At 39.1% G+C, this 17,153-nt stretch overlaps 1 protein-coding gene and 1 long non-coding RNA gene across 2 annotated transcripts; one reads left to right on the top strand and one right to left on the bottom strand.

The window, feature by feature from the left end:
• Window positions 1-8,913: 8,913 nt before the first annotated feature.
• Window positions 8,914-9,270, top strand: LOC148564115 (uncharacterized). Its single transcript, XR_015883452.1, has 3 exons — window positions 8,914-8,939; window positions 9,033-9,088; window positions 9,167-9,270. It is a non-coding gene; the product is annotated as an uncharacterized LOC148564115 (long non-coding RNA).
• A 1,592-nt stretch (window positions 9,271-10,862) lies between these two features.
• Window positions 10,863-13,257, bottom strand: LOC148564114 (uncharacterized). Its single transcript, XM_088487005.1, has 7 exons — window positions 13,117-13,257; window positions 12,989-13,051; window positions 12,661-12,745; window positions 12,380-12,534; window positions 11,751-11,847; window positions 11,452-11,459; window positions 10,863-10,988 (listed from the first exon to the last, which is right to left on the bottom strand). Exons 1-7 carry the CDS (start codon window positions 13,255-13,257, stop codon window positions 10,863-10,865), a joined length of 675 nt encoding a protein of 224 aa, XP_088343131.1.
• Window positions 13,258-17,153: the final 3,896 nt, after the last annotated feature.

The raw sequence follows: 17,153 nt of genomic DNA, 5'->3' as shown, positions 1-17,153 counted from the left end.
GCCATTCAGCAAGCTCTGAGTCTTCCCCCTATTCCAGTAGGAATGGACGCTTTTCAAGAAGCCGCCCTTCAGCGCCAGAGATACCAATTTGACTGGGACTCTGTTCTCGGAATCATCGCAGCACCTGGCAGCCGTTGGATCTACGGATACCACCGTACCCGCCCTAAGGGAATCTTGGCTTCAGCACTTACCTTGGAGGCTCGCGTATGGGCACAGATCATGTCCCATTACGTCTTTCCGAGCACTCATGAGTCCTCCTTCATTGCGGACATGGCTATTCTACTATGGTGCATCCTTACAGACTAACCTCTGAATCTCTCAAGACATATCCGGAATGCTATGGAACACGTACAAATTGCGGACAACTTACCTTTCCCCGCCTTGGTCTCAGATCTTGTCTTAGCAGCCGGAGTCTCCTACAGAGCTGGGGACACCAAAGCCGTGCTAACAGGAAATACCTAACAGACTCTCAGCAGCCACTACAAGCCTTCCTACTACTCCAGTTGAAGATAATCCTTCTTCAACACCACAAGTGTAAGAACCGCAACTAATCAACCGGTTAATTAAGTGATTAATTGTCCAAATTAGATTCCCAAAAGTTAGAGAGAGAATTTGGGGATTTAAAGGTGATTTTTGGACTCAGTGAGTCTTTCTGAGTCAGAAAATGTGCTTTCTACAAAAAACTGTGAAAAATCGCGAAACGGCAGTTGAATCGGTTGAACCAGTTCAAGTCTGCCTGGTACCACATGAGAAAAGTGAAAACCGTCAAAAAGCCTTAGAAAAATATTAGAAATGGAAAACTGGGCTTTAATTTTAAAGATTTGGCCCGAAGTTAGGCCAAACGGGCTAAAAATGCTAACGAGTTGGACCGGGCCCAAGTTGGGCCCAAGCCCAACATATAAATACAGTTAAATGAACCCATTTCAGCCACTTTCACCCTCATAACCTAAACACAACAGCAGCTGAAGTGAGGAGAGAGGTGAGAGCTTTTCACCATTGTTACTATTCACTTTAAACTTCCCAAGCTCATATCTTGAGCTACGGAGCTCCGATCGCCGCACCATTTGCGGCTACGCGTTCCTTGTGAAGAGCTCTACAAAACCCACCCAAGAAACCTTCAAGGAAATCACGAAATCTTCCCAGTTTCTCTCTTCAAAATATCGGGTTTTATTAGAGTTTTGGGTTAAATGGGTTTTTATGATTTTGGATGTTTAGGTTTGCTCTAATCCTTGCTTAGCTTTGGATTTGTGTTATTAAATCTGTTGGGAAAGGTAAAAGCTCTTAAACCCTTGTGAGATTATGCTTATGTTGAACCCTAGGTTGATTTGTGGTGATTTATATGTATATAGTTTGATTATTGTGGCTTTGGGAGCTTTTGGAACTTATTTGTGCTTGTTGGAGTGGATTTGAAAGCTTGGATTGTGGTTGGAAGCTTGTTGGTGCTCATTTTGAGTTTGGGTGCATAAAGGAAATCGGCCAAGGTATGGTTTCGGTTTCCTCTATGTAGTATATAATATTCATGGACACTTAGGCTAGTTGACCCTAAGATAGGATTGAATGTTGTTGGTGTATGAATGATTATGTGTAAATTGATGTTAATTGTTGGTATCCTTGGAATATTGTGATTAAGGATGATTATGGAGAATTGTTGGTGTTAATGAGTATTGATGATTAGTGTTGTTGATGAGGTTGTTGGTATTTAATGATTGATGATGAATAATGATGTTGTTGGAATTTAATGATTATACAGGTTGATGAGGGATGTATGATTTATTGTTGTTGATGAGGGTTTGTTGATGCGGTTGAAAATGGATTATAAATATTGATATTTTTGGTAATTGAAGGTGAGTGTTGGGATTGTTGATAAATGGTTATATTGATGTTGATAGTATGATGTTGGAGTTTGATGTTGAAATTAATAATGATGATGGTTAGTAAGGGTATTATTATGTATTTGATAGTGAGAATTGATGATTATATATAGTGGAGTGGTAAATTGGATATGGAAAATGGTAAATTCTGATATGTGATAGAATTGATGCGGTTTTGGTTGGATTGGGTTATGAAAGTTGGTAAATTGAGATTCTTGTGAGTCTTGGTAAAAGTTGACTTTTGGTATATTTTGTCTAATCATAACTTATGCCTTGGTTTTCAAAATTTATTGAAATTAGTTTAGCATTAAAGCTTATTGAAAACTGTTCGAATCGATATAAAGTTTGTAAAAAAATTGGAATTTGGTAGAGGAAGTTATGATCATTCAAAGTTGATGTTAAAAATCTGAAATTTTCCAAAGTTGCAGAATTTCATTATTTCTGATATGTGCGGGTGCACACGTCCTGTTTCTCAAAAATTTATTTGTTTTCAACTATTTTGCCTTTTCAACAAGGTTGTAAGCTTCTATAACAGCATTTTACGTTGAGATGTGAGGTCTAAGGCAAGAATATCCCGCTCGCATCCCTTCGGATCTATAGGGCGAGCAGGCGCCGGTACCTAGACAGTGATCCGGGCACTATATCTCGGGGGTTCCCATATGAGAAATCCGAAGGGCGACGTCTCCATGGAGATGTGTCGGGTTGGCAGTTGAACCGACAATGTGATATCACAGCCAGTAGGGCACGCATTCATCATATGTATTTCCTATCTGCTTGTATGCTTTGTCTACTTGTAATGGTTTGCCTAATTGAATAACATGCTTACTTACTATCTGAATTATTTGCCATATATGCTACTACTTGTGCTTTACTTGCTTTGAACATTATCTGTGTTTTCTGCTGGGATTGAGGAGGTTTGGAAGGCGGTGGCGATGGGATTGCATGGAGGATCGGTTGGTGAAGGCTGTGGGACAGCGGTGTTTGGTTAGAATAGAAATCCCTTAAGATAGATAACCTGGTTTATTTAAGTCAAGTTGGTATATTATGCTTAAATGTTTTAGAATGCTTTAAGTTGAATCTTGTGATTGATATGAAGCTTAGGATTGCCTTTGATGTCCCGGGGTCTTATATCCTATATCACTGGGAACTGTTACCATACTGAGAACCGCCGGTTCTCATACCATATTGTTGTTGTGTTTTTCAGATGCAGGTCGCAACCCACCTCGGTGAGTTGCTTTGGTTGGTGACAGGAGCAGAGAATCTTGGATCATTTTGGAGTTCTTTTTGGTTTATTTTGTTTATACATCTCTCCTTTTGTATTTTGTTTTTCCTAGAGGCATGTATTTGAGAGAACAAAACTTGTATAAGCTGTTTTCACTGTATGGTTTTGTATATCAGTATATGGCTAGTCGGCTTAAACTCCGCGAGTCGTGACTAGTTCCCTATGATATTATATACTTATCTTTTGTTATATATTCTCTGTTTCTTATGCCTTAAGCTAGTAGCTCCGTTAGTACGTTTGTGCTTCGAAATTCTGTTTTTGAGCTATATCTCTCATCGGGCTTCTAGATTATACTATTCTTTCTATATATATATATGTATGAGTTTAGAACTGTCGTAATCTCTGATTGACCTTGGCTTTACGACGCGAGGTAAGGCTTATGCTAATTAGGGTGTTACATTTAGTGGTATCAGAGCGGTTCGTCCTCGTGAGCCTGAGGGATGGACCGATTGTGCTTCATTGCATACTCTGTGTGTCTTTTCTTTGATGCTATTAGGTTATCAGTTTGATATATGCATAGCATGCTTGTTTGTGAGTGCCTGTTTGGGATAATTGAAGCACTAAATTTTGATATTGAGACTGATCACCTTGATATCTATTGTTTGGTGTAGACAGGAATCCTACATGGCTACTCGCGGGCGAGGTTGAACGCGTACACGGGGAAGTAGGAATGAGCAACCAGTTGACAATCACACCGAATTCATGGCGGCAATGGCGAATCTCGCTAACACCATGGAAGCTAATGCTGCTGCGACTCTGCAAGCAGTGCAGAGATTGGGCCAACCGACTGAGAATGGCAACGGAAATGGGAATGGCGAAGGGAATACCAATGATAATGCTGAGGGTAACGGCGATAACACAGGAGGAGTTCTGATGACCCTGGCGACGTTCCTCAAGGTTCATCCGCCAACTTTCTGAGGATCCACAGATCCTATTGAAGCGGACCACTGGTTCCAGGCTATAGAGCGTGCTTTATAGGCGCAGCATGTTCCTCTCAATCAATATGTAGAGTTTGTCGCTTATCAGCTAGCGGGAGAGGCCCATCCCTGTTGGCAAGCTGAGTGTCGTTTGCTACAGCTTCAGAACGCCGACATTCCATGGGAGGTGTTCCAAACGGCTTTCTACAAGAAATACTTTCCTGAGTCTGCAAGGGAAGCAAAGGAGATGGAGCTAATGCAGCTGAAGCAAGGTTCCATGTCTGTGGCAGAGTACACCAACAAGTTCGAAGAGCTTTGTAGGTTTTCTCGGGTATGTCAGGGTGACCCGGAAACTTTCGAGAGCTGGAGGTGCATTAAGTACCAAAGGGGCTTGAAGGACAACATTATGACTGCTGTGGCTCCTATGGAGATCCGTGTCTTCTCCGACTTGGTGAACAAAGCAAGGGTAGTGGAAGAGTATGCCAAGACAGTGGCGGCATCTAAAGACACTCATGGAGGGAGCTCTAGTCGTGGGTGTGGCAAGTATTTTCATCCTAGAGGACAAAGCTTCAAAAGAGGGGGATATACTCCTCAAGGCCAAGGGGGCTTCAGAAAGAACAATCAGAATCAGTTTCAGTATGCTAAAGGCAGAGGAAATTAGAGTAAGAGTTCTCCGGATTTAGCTTGTGATCGTTGTGGATGTTTTCACCCTTATGACTCATGTAAGATTGGTTTAGGTGGTTGCTTCAAGTGTGGGTTACCTGGCCACATTGCGAGGGATTGCCCTCGTGGGAGGAATCAGAATGCGGGCCAGAGTCAGCATCAAGGTCGAGTCTTTGCTGTGAATGCCAAGGATGCTTCCAAGGCGGATCCTTTGATGAAAGGTATATGTCTAATTGGTGATAAATCCTCAGTTGCATTATAAGATACCGGAGCTTCGCATTCATTTATTTCATTTGCTAAAGTTGAGGAATTAGGCTTGAAAGTATCAGAGTTACCTTTTGATATACATGTACATACTCCGCATCAAACAGTTATGACTAGGTCAGGTTGTAGACAAGTAGGTTTCAAGCTTGAGGGTAGAGACTTTGTACACGATTTGATCTGTTTACCAATGGTGGGGCTGGAGATGATTTTGGGGTTTGATTGGTTGTCGAAGAACCGGATTTTGTTGGATTGCTTTGAACGGACAATTCGATTTATGCCGGAAGGAGAAAATGGAGCAGTGGTAGCTACGGGGTATTACCTGAACTCTGTAATGGTGCATTATAGTGGGAAGGAGTGTCAGGGTTATATTCTGTTGGCTGCTAATGCGTTGGGCGATGCCCAGAACTTAGATCAAATTCCGGTGGTTAGAGATTTTCCAGAAGTGTTCCCGGAAGATATCCCTGAGTTCCCACCTCAAAGGGAAATTGAGTTTGCGATTGAATTGGTACCGGGAGCCGGACCAGTATCGATTGCACCATATAGAATGGCTCCTATAGAGCTGGCAGAGCTAAAGACTCAGTTGGAAGAGCTTTTGAATAAGAGGTTCATTCGACCGAGTGTATCACCGTGGGGAGCGCCAGTTTTATTGGTGAAGAAGAAAGATGGAGGGATGCGTTTGTGTGTGGATTACTGACAGTTAAATAAAGTGACAGTAAAGAACAAGTACCCGCTGCTAAGGATAGATGACTTGATGGATCAATTGCAAGGAGCTGGAGTGTTTTCCAAGATTGATTTAAGATCCGGTTACCACCAGATAAGAGTGAAGGAAGATGATATCCCTAAGACTGCCTTTAGAACACGCTATGGACACTACGAGTTTGCGGTAATGTCTTTTGGGTTAACGAATGCACCTGCTATTTTCATGGATTACATGAACAGAGTGTTTCGTCCCTTTTTGGACAAATTCGTGGTGGTTTTCATAGATGACATCTTAGTTTACTCTAAGACGGTAAAGGAGCATGAGGAACACTTGAGGATTGTACTGCAAATCTTAAAGGAGCGGAAGTTGTACGCTAAGTTGTCAAAGTGTGAGTTCTGGAAGGAGGAAGTAAAGTTCTTAGGCCACGTGGTAAGTAAGGGAGGAATAGCTGTAGATCCTTCTAAAGTAGAAGCGGTGATGGAATGGGAAAGACCGACGACTGTGACGAAAGTCAGAAGCTTTTTGGGTTTAGCCGGATATTACCGGAGATTTATCGAAGGATTTTCCCGGATTACGCTACCAATGACAAAGTTGACAAGGAAAGAAGTGCTGTTCGAGTGGACGTCGGAGTGTGAAGAAAGTTTTCAAACGTTAAAGCAGAGATTAACTTCAGCACCTATTCTAATCCTACCGGAACCGCGTGAACCGTTTGAGGTATATTGTGATGCTTCTTTGAAGGGTTTGGGTTGCGTGTTGATGCAACACCGGAATGTGGTGGCTTACGCATCGCGTCAGCTGAGACCACGTGAGGTGAATTACCCCACTCATGACTTGGAATTAGCGGAAATTGTGTTTGCATTAAAGATTTGGAGACACCACTTATACGGAGTAAGGTTTAGCGTCTTTTTTGATCATAAGAGTCTCAAGTACATCTTTGATCAGAAAGAGTTAAATATGCGCCAGAGAAGGTGGATGGAGTTGCTTAAAGATTATGATTTCGAGTTGAGTTATCACCCTGGAAAGGCGAACGTGGTAGCAGACGCTTTGAGTCGGAAATCTTTAACAATTGCTTGGATGAGAATCAAGGAAGAAGAACTAGTGGATAAGTTTGTAGATCTTAAGCTGGATATTAGTGAAGTTGCCGGAAGAGCTTGTTTGAACCAGTTACAGATTTCAAGCATGTTTAAATCAGAAATACAAAGGGCACAGCAAGATGAGCAGAAGTTTCAGCAATTGTTTCAACCAGTTGGTGATAAGAGACGCGAAGAATTCACTAAGGATGATGAAGGGTTATGGAGATACAAGGGAAGGATTTGCATACCAGATGTTGGGATTTTGAGGCGAGATTTGCTGTTGGAGGCTCACAACAGTGGGTTTTCTATTCATCCCGGGAGCACGAAGATGTATTATGACTTGAAGAAGATGTTCTGGTGGCCGGGGATGAAGGGTGATGTAGCTACAGTGGTATCCAAATGTTTGACCTGCCAGAAAGTGAAGATAGAGCATCAAAAACCGTCAGGAATGCTACAACCACTTGAGATTCCTCAGTGGAAGTGGGAAGGAATTTCTATGGATTTTGTTACCGGTTTACCGAGGACTAGGTCGGGGTTTGATGTGATTTGGGTGATCGTAGATCGCTTAACCAAATCCGCTCATTTTCTGCCTATCCGACTAAACTGTTCTATGGAGGAATTGGCAAGATTATACATCAAGGAGATAGTGAGGTTGCATGGTGTGCCGTCAAGCATAGTATCGGACCGTGATCCCCGATTCACATCAAGGTTTTGGGGAGCTTTTCAAAGAGCTTTCGGTACGAAGCTATGTCTTAGTACGGCGTATCATCCACAAACAGATGGAAAATCGGAAAGGACTATTCAAACGTTGGAAAATATGCTGAGAGCATGTGTGTTTGATCAACCCGGGAGTTGGGATCGTTACATGCCATTGGTGGAGGTCGCATATAACAACAGCTTTCATGCAAGCATTGGGATGGCTCCGTATGAGGCTTTGTATGGACGAAAGTGTCAATCTCCACTTTGTTGGTATGAATTTGGAGAAGTAAGTGTTTTGGGTCCAGATTTGATAGCAGAGACTACTGAGAACATTAAGAAGATTCGTGCAAGTATTTTAACCGCCCAAAGTCGACAAAAGAGTTATGCGGATCAGAGAAGGAAACCCTTAGAGTTTGAAGTGGGAGAACACGTATTCCTTAGGGTTACACCGACAACTGGGATTGGAAGAGCAATCAAGACCAAGAAGTTGAACCCAAGATATATAGGACCGTTTGAGGTTTTGAAGAGATTCGGGCCGATGGCATATCAAGTAGCTTTGCCACCTCATCTGTCTAACTTGCATGACGTATTCCACGTGTCACAGCTCCGTAAATACACGTCGGATACGGCTCATGTGTTGGAGCCTGAATCGGTCAAGTTGAAAGAGAACTTGACTCTCCAAGTGACACTAGTGAGGATCGATGACACTAGTGTGAAGAAGCTACGAGGAAAGGATGTCCCATTGGTTAAAGTTACTTGGGAGCGAGCAGGAGTAGAAGAGCACACTTGGGAATTGGAGTCTGAGATGCGAAAGGATTATCCCGAGCTTTTCTCAGGTAATTCAAATTTTGAGGGCAAAATTTCTTAATTGGTGGGGAGAATGTAAGAACCGCAACTAATCAACCGGTTAATAAAGTGATTAATTGCCCAAATTAGATTCCAAAAATTTAGAGAGAGAATTTGGGGATTTAAAGGTGATTTTTGGACTCAGTGAGTCTTTCTGAGTCAGAAAATGTGCTTTCTACGAAAAACCGTGAAAAATTGCGAACCGGCAGTTGAACCGGTTGAACCGGTTCAAGTCTGCCTAGTATCGCACGAGAAAAGTGAAAACCGTCAAAAAACCTTAGAAAAATATTAGAAATGGAAAACCCGGCTTTAATTTTAAAGATTTGGCCTGAATTTAGGCCAAACTGGCTAAAAACGCTAACGGGTTGGACCGGGCCCAAGTTGGGCCCAAGCCCAACATATAAATACACTTAAATGAACCCATTTCAGCCACTTTCACCCTCATAACCTAAACACAACAGCAGCTGAAGTGAGGAGAGAGGTGAGAGCTTTTCACCATTGTTACTATTCACTTTAAACTTCCCAAGCTCATATCTTGAGCTACGGAGCTCCGATCACCGCACCGTTTGCGGCTACGCATTCCTTGTGAAGAGCTCTACAAAACCCACCCAAGAAACCCTCAAGGTAATCAAGAAATCTTCCCAGTTTCTCTCTTCAAAATTTTGGGTTTTATTAGAGTTTTGAGTTAAATGGGTTTTTGTGATTTTGGATGTTTAGGTTTGCTCTAATCCTTGCTTAGCTTTGGATTTGTGTTATCAAATCTGTTGGGAAAGGTAAAAGCTCTTAAACCCTTGTGAGATTATGCTTATGTTGAACCCTAGGTTGATTTGTGGTGATTTATATGTATATAGTTTGATTATTGTGGCTTTGGGAGCTTTTGGAACTTATTTGTGCTTGTTGGAGTGGATTTGAAAGCTTGGATTGTGGTTGGAAGCTTGTTGGTGCTCATTTTGAGTTTGGGTGCATAAAGGAAATCGGCCAAGGTATGGTTTCGGTTTCCTCTATGTAGTATATAATATTCATAGGCACTTAGGCTAGTTGACCCTAAGATAGGATTGAATGTTGTTGGTGTATGAATGATTATGTGTAAACACTACAAGAAAAATACCCATTCAGGTACACTTGAAAAGTGTAGCCAAAAGTGAAAAAAAATGATGCCTTAGGCTACGGCTACGCTTTTTGGGCTACGGCTACGCTTTTTGGGGTGATTCCTATTCGGCCGTTGCCTATTCTCAAAGGCTACGCTTTTCTGCACCAAGGGCTACACTTTTGCCGTTTGGAAATAGGGTACGCTTTTCAAGTGATGCTGTCCAGGACCAAAGGCTACGCTTTTCAACTTTCATTTTTACCAGAATAGGCTACGCTTTTCAACGCTACTGCATCACTTGTAAAGCGTAGCCACATTGTATACCATAGCTACTCTATATAAGTGTAGCCTTAGGTCCCTCATTATTTTTTTTTTAATTTTCTGCATGCATATATATATATATATATTCTAATAGTTTTTTTCTATAACCTAATATTTAGTAATATGATTATATATAGTCTTGCATTTTAAATTAAATTAGTCAAATATTATAAAATAAAAATAAGTACACTATAATACTATATAAATATTCTTCAAATAATAAAAATTATCATTAAATAAATATATTTATAATGAAACAAAAGTATTAGAATGATCATAATTTTGAATATTCATACATCTCTTATTAAAATAAAAAGAAGATAAGTAAAATTAAATTAGCTTCTACAAAATAGAGTTATCCCTTAGCACATCTATAATACACTGCTCTTTATATAATTGTTTTCGTGAATAGAAATATACTAGTCCAGGAACTTAGGCCTTCTATTAATTAGTTCTTCCTTTGTCTCTCTAGCATTAGTCTTCCACCAAATATACTCATTGCTATTTATCTGAAAACAATAAAAAGGCACTTAGCATAAAGAAATGCGCCATTTTGTACCAAACCACAAGGGTTCTTAAATCAAAGTCATAAATTCTAGGTACTTGGCAGTGTAAAATCAATTGTAAAAAGCAAAAATTGTACAAATACAGAGCAACACCATGCACTTTTGCGCCAAATAGAAACTGAAAATAGAGAAAATAAAATTGAAGCCTATGCAAATTAATTCCTTAATTTGAAAGCATGATAAGGAGTGAAGCAAAAGACAGATACTAACCAGCAACATTGACAAACTTGACAAAGACATTAAAATAAATGAGCACTAAATTTTAGCAATCATAATTATTTATACTCTAACTATATCAGAATTGCAAATTGAGCAAGTAATATAATATAATTTGAAATACTAACAACAGAAATAGCAGAAAGCACTTCTCCAAAAAAACTTTGTACAACAGTAACAAGGGCGTACCTTGGGACAACTGGGGCAAGAACAAGTGCAGGATTTTGGGAGAATGCACCAGTTTCCGAAATATCAAAATTGCATGGCCTACAGCAGTGATACAAATAAAATTAGGAATCGCTCAGAGTTTCAATCTTTAAAGCTAAACAATATTAACATACTATTCATATGTGAAAATCAAAGAAAGAAAGGCACAGTTACGGCAACAACATGATTATCACCTCCCTGAGGAACGATCACATCAGCATACTTCTTTGACAGTAAAACAAAATCATCAAAGGCAGGCTTAACAAACTTTGCGTACTGCAAAATCAGCATTGTAGGCAGTAAGATATAAATCTTAGAAGTGATTGTTCACATTTTATTTGAAAACAAGGATATCCTAACATCCATAGGCTTGTCCAACTAATCTCAATAAATTCTCACAGCATTACAGCTAATACAACCATATCATTTCACTAATTCCTTTAGCCTATTTCACATTAATACATGCATATCCCATTAATTCTATACCTTACTCAGCTTCCCCTCTTAGATCAAACTACTCTTCATACATATCAACTGACATAGTCTAGCATATAACTTATTAATCCAAATCTCATGCTTCAAACTTATTAAAAAATATATACAAGAATTCATACTCATTATTAGCCTAGGTGCAATTAAACTGTGGTTACTGAGAATATTGTTGGCAATACCTGTTTAAGAACAGAGTTTATGTCCCTTACTCCACTGTGTCACGTATAATCCTACGAGCTAGTCTCACATCAACATCTGCAAACAATTGAAAGTTAAAGATAAAACTAGAGTTAATAAGGAATAAGTAGGGAAAGCTTTCATACAGTGTAAGAATAATAGATTTTGTATAATGCATAATGATATTCAAACCTAAGCTGGCAGCCAATCTAATAGGAAAAGTTTCCATTTCAATTTATTTTTTAAAAGCACTTGCATAAATGCGATTCAAAACAAGAGGACGTTAGAGATAGAGATGGAAATTTTTCCCAATAAATTCCCAGTATTTTATAAAAATACATGACATGCGATGGGACATAACAAACAAACCTGTGTCAACAAAGATCTTCATGTTCATTAAATCCTGGACATCTTGATCATGGAATACAAGAATTCCCTCCAATATAATGACATCAGAAGCATTGACCTGAGCAGAAATTAGAGACGGCAAATCAAAAACCATAAAAAAAAATACAAAATTTATTGCCACAGTAATTGTCTGATACATTTGAATGCTCATAAAATATAAAATATGGTAAATACTTCAACAGGTGCAAAATGTACTTATATTTTGTAGGACCTCATGAACTATGTTCATCTACTGATGTATGCATGAAGTAAGACTATCAAGGAAACAACAGAAATGTTTTTACATTACCAACAATTAGGACATTACCAATAATTTAGAATGTCACTTAGAAACTTTTCTGAATTTGGCAAAACCAAAATATATACGCATTGAAAAACCTAAGCAATGTGCATTAAGAGATTCAGAATTTGCATTAAGAAAATCATACCCAGAGAAGCTAACAATACTAAAAAGAGAAAAATATTGGTACTGATCATAAGTTCATAATACCAAAATAGCAATGGTGTTTTCTTCAGTGTTCTTTCCCACCCTCAACCTTGCTATGTCTTCTTCTCATTCTTGTTATGTTTCCTCCAATAAGTACTATTACAGTTACAGAAGGAGAAGGACACAACATAAGAAGTAGAACAGTGAGAGTGAGAGGTAGCAGTAGCAGTAGCAGCTCCTCCAATGAAAAGGACAAAGAAGATTCACATTCTGAAAATATTCTGAGCATCAAATCGTTGTATCTGGAAGAAATGGGAACTGCATAAATTAAAAGAAAAAAGGATTATAATCAATAAAGCACAATAGATTGAAGCTATATACTAAGAGAAATGAACAAACAATAAAACCCTGAAGAAATATAAGGTACAAACAATTGATTCATACGTTCCAATAACATTATTAATCTTGTCAACTGCTCTCTCCCTAATTTGTGAAGCTTCCAAATTAGCGATCTAGTTCTGCTTGTGGCCTGAAATGACACCAATCAACTATAGTAGTGAGATCAATTAGAGAGCAGAGTAGACCCCTTTATTATTTGTGAAAATAAGATAAAAAGTCCATTTAATCTATCCTTTGCTTGACACCAAAATTATGATAGTAAAAACATGGAACAATATAAGAACAACAACAACTAATTAGAAGATTAGAAAACCTAAAATTAGACCCCCAAACCCCCAAAAATTCACATAATCAATTGAAAATTAATACATACCATCTCTATCTCATTTAGCCATTGCAGTTCATCATCACTATCAAAATCATACGCACCTTCGAACTGAAAAGTGAGAGTGAGTTAGAGAATGAGTGAGAAAGTGAGAATACAGAACAGAGAATGGTTACCTGGTGACACGGGGTACTCCCTTCGAGCTCCTTGGCGGCGGAACAGCAGCCCGACGGTGGCAGAACAGCGAAGGCAACAAGCCCTAGCAATGGCGGTGGAGTTTCAGCAGCGACCGAGCACCCCTTTCTTCTCTCCTCCATCGCGTTTTCTCTCTTTCTCGAGCTCTCTTTCACTGGCGCTCGATAGCGGTGGAGCCCTAGGCGGCGTCGTCATTTCTTTCTTTCCTTCCCCTCTCCTCTCTTCTTCTCTTCTTCTTCTTCCTGTGCTCCCCTTTTTTGATTTCTTCTCTTTCGTGTGTGTGAGTTGAGGGAGGATGAGAGTGCGTGAGTGAGGCTGAATGGAGGATACGAAGAGGGGGAAAAATTTTACCTAATGTGAGAGCGCAGCGAACAGAAGCGACGATGAAGACGAGTGACGGTGTGGTGAGTGGTGAGTGACGAATATGAGTGACTGGTGGAGATGGTGAGTGGTGAGTGGTAACTGGTGATGGCGATCCCTTTCTCTGATTTGGGGGTGATGAGTGGCGCGAAGAAGGGAAAAGCTAAGGGTAGTGATGATCGAGTGTTATGTTTTCAGTGGCTAAGGGTTATGTTTTTTGATTTGGCTAAGTGCGTGCGCGTGTATCTTTTGGGGAAAATTCAAAAAATTTACTAAGTGTTATTGGGCATTTGACTTAGATACATTAGGCAACACTTTTGAAGCGCACCCAAAATTTAATAAATAGGCTACTCTTAAAAAGTGCTCTCTTTAATATAAAAGTGAACCCATAGATATTAACATACGGCTACACTTTATAAGTGATTTCTATAATACCTAAGGCTACACTTTTTAAATGATGCAAGAATTGTGTTTCTTTTTCTCTAAAAAATAGGCAACACTGAGAAAAGCGTAGCCTATTCTATGAATAGGCTACGCTTTTCAAATGTAACTTAAAAAAAGTGTGGCTGAATGGGTATTTTTCTTGTAGTGAAATTGATGTTAATTGTTGGTATCCTTGGAATATTGTGATTAAGGATGATTATGGAGAATTGTTGGTGTTAATGAGTATTGATGATTAGTATTGTTGATGAGGTTGTTGGTATTTAATGATTGATGATGAATAATGATGTTGTTGGAATTTAATGATTATACAGGTTGATGAGGGATGTATGATTTATTGTTGTTGATGAGGGTTTGTTGATGTGGTTGATAATGGATGATAAATATTGATATTTTAGGTAATTGAAGGTGAGTGTTGGGATTGTTGATAAATGGTTATATTGATGTTGATAGTATGATGTTGGAGTTTGATGTTGAAATTAATAATGATGATGGTTAGTAAGGGTATTATTATGTATTTGATAGTGAGAATTGATGATTATATATGGTGGAGTGGTAAATTGGATATGGAAAATGGTAAATTCTAATATGTGATAGAATTGATGTGGTTTTGGTTGGATTGGGTTATGAAAGTTGCTAAATTGAGATTCTTGTGAGTCTTGGTAAAAGTTGACTTTTGGTGTATTTTGTCTAATCATAACTTATGCCTTGGTTTTCAAAATCTATTGAAATTAGTTTAGCATTAAAGCTTATTGAAAACTGTTCGAATCGATATAAAGTTTGTAAAAAAATTGGAATTTGGTAGAGGAGGTTATGATCATTCAAAGTTGGTGTTAAAAATCTGAAATTTTCCAAAGTTGCAGAATTTCATTACTTCTGATATGTGCGGGTGCACACGTCCTGTTTCTCAAAAATTTATTTGTTTTCAACTATTTTGCCTTTTCAACAAGGTTGTAAGCTTCTATAACAGCATTTTAAGACGTTTGGGCCTAGTTTTGAGTATTAGAACATGGGATATAAATTAAGGGCTCTAGTACATGATTTTAAGGTAAATTAGAAAACGGAGGCCTAGGTTTCTGGCTTGCTGAGAATGGTTTGACGTTAGGTGAAGGATGATTGGTATATGAGATGAGAAATGATAGACTTTTAGTATTTGGAAACTGAGTTATAAAGGGACAGTGGTTGAGATGAGTCGGGGACTCGGATTGAAATGATGGATCTATGTATGCTGAAAATACTTTTGAAAACCATTGAAATAATATTTTTACATGATATTCTGAGACGCCATGCACCTGGCAGGGACGGTGGCTAATCCCGCCTGTCGAGGTAGCGGCAGCGGCGTAAGGACGGTGGTTAATTCCGCTTACGTTGAGATGTGAGGTCTGTGCAAGAATATCCCGCTCGCATCCCTTCGGATCTATAGGGCGAGCAGGCGCCGATACCTGGACAGTGATCCGGTCATTATATCTCGGGGGTTCCCATATGAGAAATCCGAAGGGCGACGTCTCCATGGAGATGTGTCGGGTTGGCAGTTGAATCGACAATGTGATATCACAGCCAGTAGGGCACGCATTCATCATATGCATTTCCTATCTGCTTGTATGCTTTGTCTACTTGTAATGGTTTGTCTAATTGAATAACATGCTTACATGCTATCTAAATTATTTGCCATATATGCTACTACTTGTGCTTTACTTGCTTTGAACATTATCTGTGTTTTCTGCTGGGATTGAGGAGGTTCGGAAGGCAGTGGCGATGGGATCGCATGGAGGATCGGTTGGTGAAGGCTGTGGGACAGCGGTGTTTGGTTAGAATAGAAATCCCTTAAGATAGATAACCTGGTTTATTTAAGTCAAGTTGGTATATTATGCTTAAATATTTTAGAATGCTTTAAGTTGAATCTTGTGATTGATATGAAGCTTAGGATTGCCTTTGGCGTCCCAGGGTCTTATATCCTATATCACTGGGAACTGTTACCATACTGAGAACCGCCGGTTCTCATACCATATTGTTGTTGTGTTTTTCAGATGCAGGTCGCAACCCACCTCGGTGAGTTGCTTTGGTTGGTGACAGGAGCGGAGAATCTTGGATCATTTTGGAGTTCTTTTTGGTTTATTTTGTTTATACATCTCTCCTTTTGTATTTTGTTTTGCCTAGAGGCATGTATTTGAGAGAACAAAACTTGTATAAGCTGTTTTCACTGTATGGTTTTGTATATCAGTATATGGCTAGCCGGCTTAAACTCCACGAGTCGTGACTAGTTCCCTATGATATTATATACTTATCTTTTGTTATATATTCTCTGTTTCTTATGCCTTAAGCTAGTAGCTCCGTTAGTACGTTTGTGCTTCGAAATTCTGTTTTTGAGCTATATCTTTCATCGGGCTTCTAGATTATACTATTCTTTCTATATATATATACATATATATATATATATATATATATATATATATATATTATGTATGAGTTTAGAAATGTCGTAATCTCTGATTGACCTTGGCTTTACGACGCGAGGTAAGGCTTAGGCTAATTAGGGTGTTACAACAAGCATCTACAACTAAGAATTTGCTCCAACAAATAATCGAACAGCTGGATCGGCAAGAACAGAAAGCAAAGATGAGAGAGCGCCGTAACGAGCGCCGATTCAAACACCTCAAGGAGCTACTCAAGGGACACTTCAGAGACTCAGATACCCCGGATTCCACTTCCTTTACTAGCACAGGGAGTCATGACGGTCCCGATGATGGAGATACTGCTACCAGCCCACCCCTGTTCCTGACAGATGGCACCGAGGACGGTGCAAAGCCTTAAGTGTGGGGAGGTCGGTTAGTACCTGACTTCTGGAGGTAATTTCTCTTCGCTAGCACCAATAATTAGGATATTTTAGTTAGATTTTCTTTCCTTTATAGAATAAAATAAATTGCGTAGGTTAGGATAGTTGCATGCATGTTCTACTTGATTGAAAAGACAATAAGTTTCTTTTAAAAATCTATCTTTGGAACAAAATTTCACTAATTTTTCAAAAATTTTTTATGATAAATTTGCTTGAGTTGTATTTGGAACATGATATTTGAATTAAAGAACACACAACCTGTGAAAGATTTGAGCCTTTATGTATGGTTACATTATTTAACCATAATTATTTCATTCTTGTGTGTTTACTTCTCTATGATTGTAATCTATATTTTGTTTTATCTTATATGTCCAATATTTATTA

This window comes from Arachis ipaensis, chromosome B5 (assembly GCF_059453495.1).
Source record: "Arachis ipaensis isolate K30076 ecotype BB chromosome B5, ASM5945349v1, whole genome shotgun sequence".
NCBI classification, from domain to species: Eukaryota; Viridiplantae; Streptophyta; class Magnoliopsida; order Fabales; family Fabaceae; genus Arachis; species Arachis ipaensis.
The sequence above is the reverse complement of the archived record's forward strand: the minus strand, read 5'-3'. Positions and strand labels throughout refer to the sequence as shown.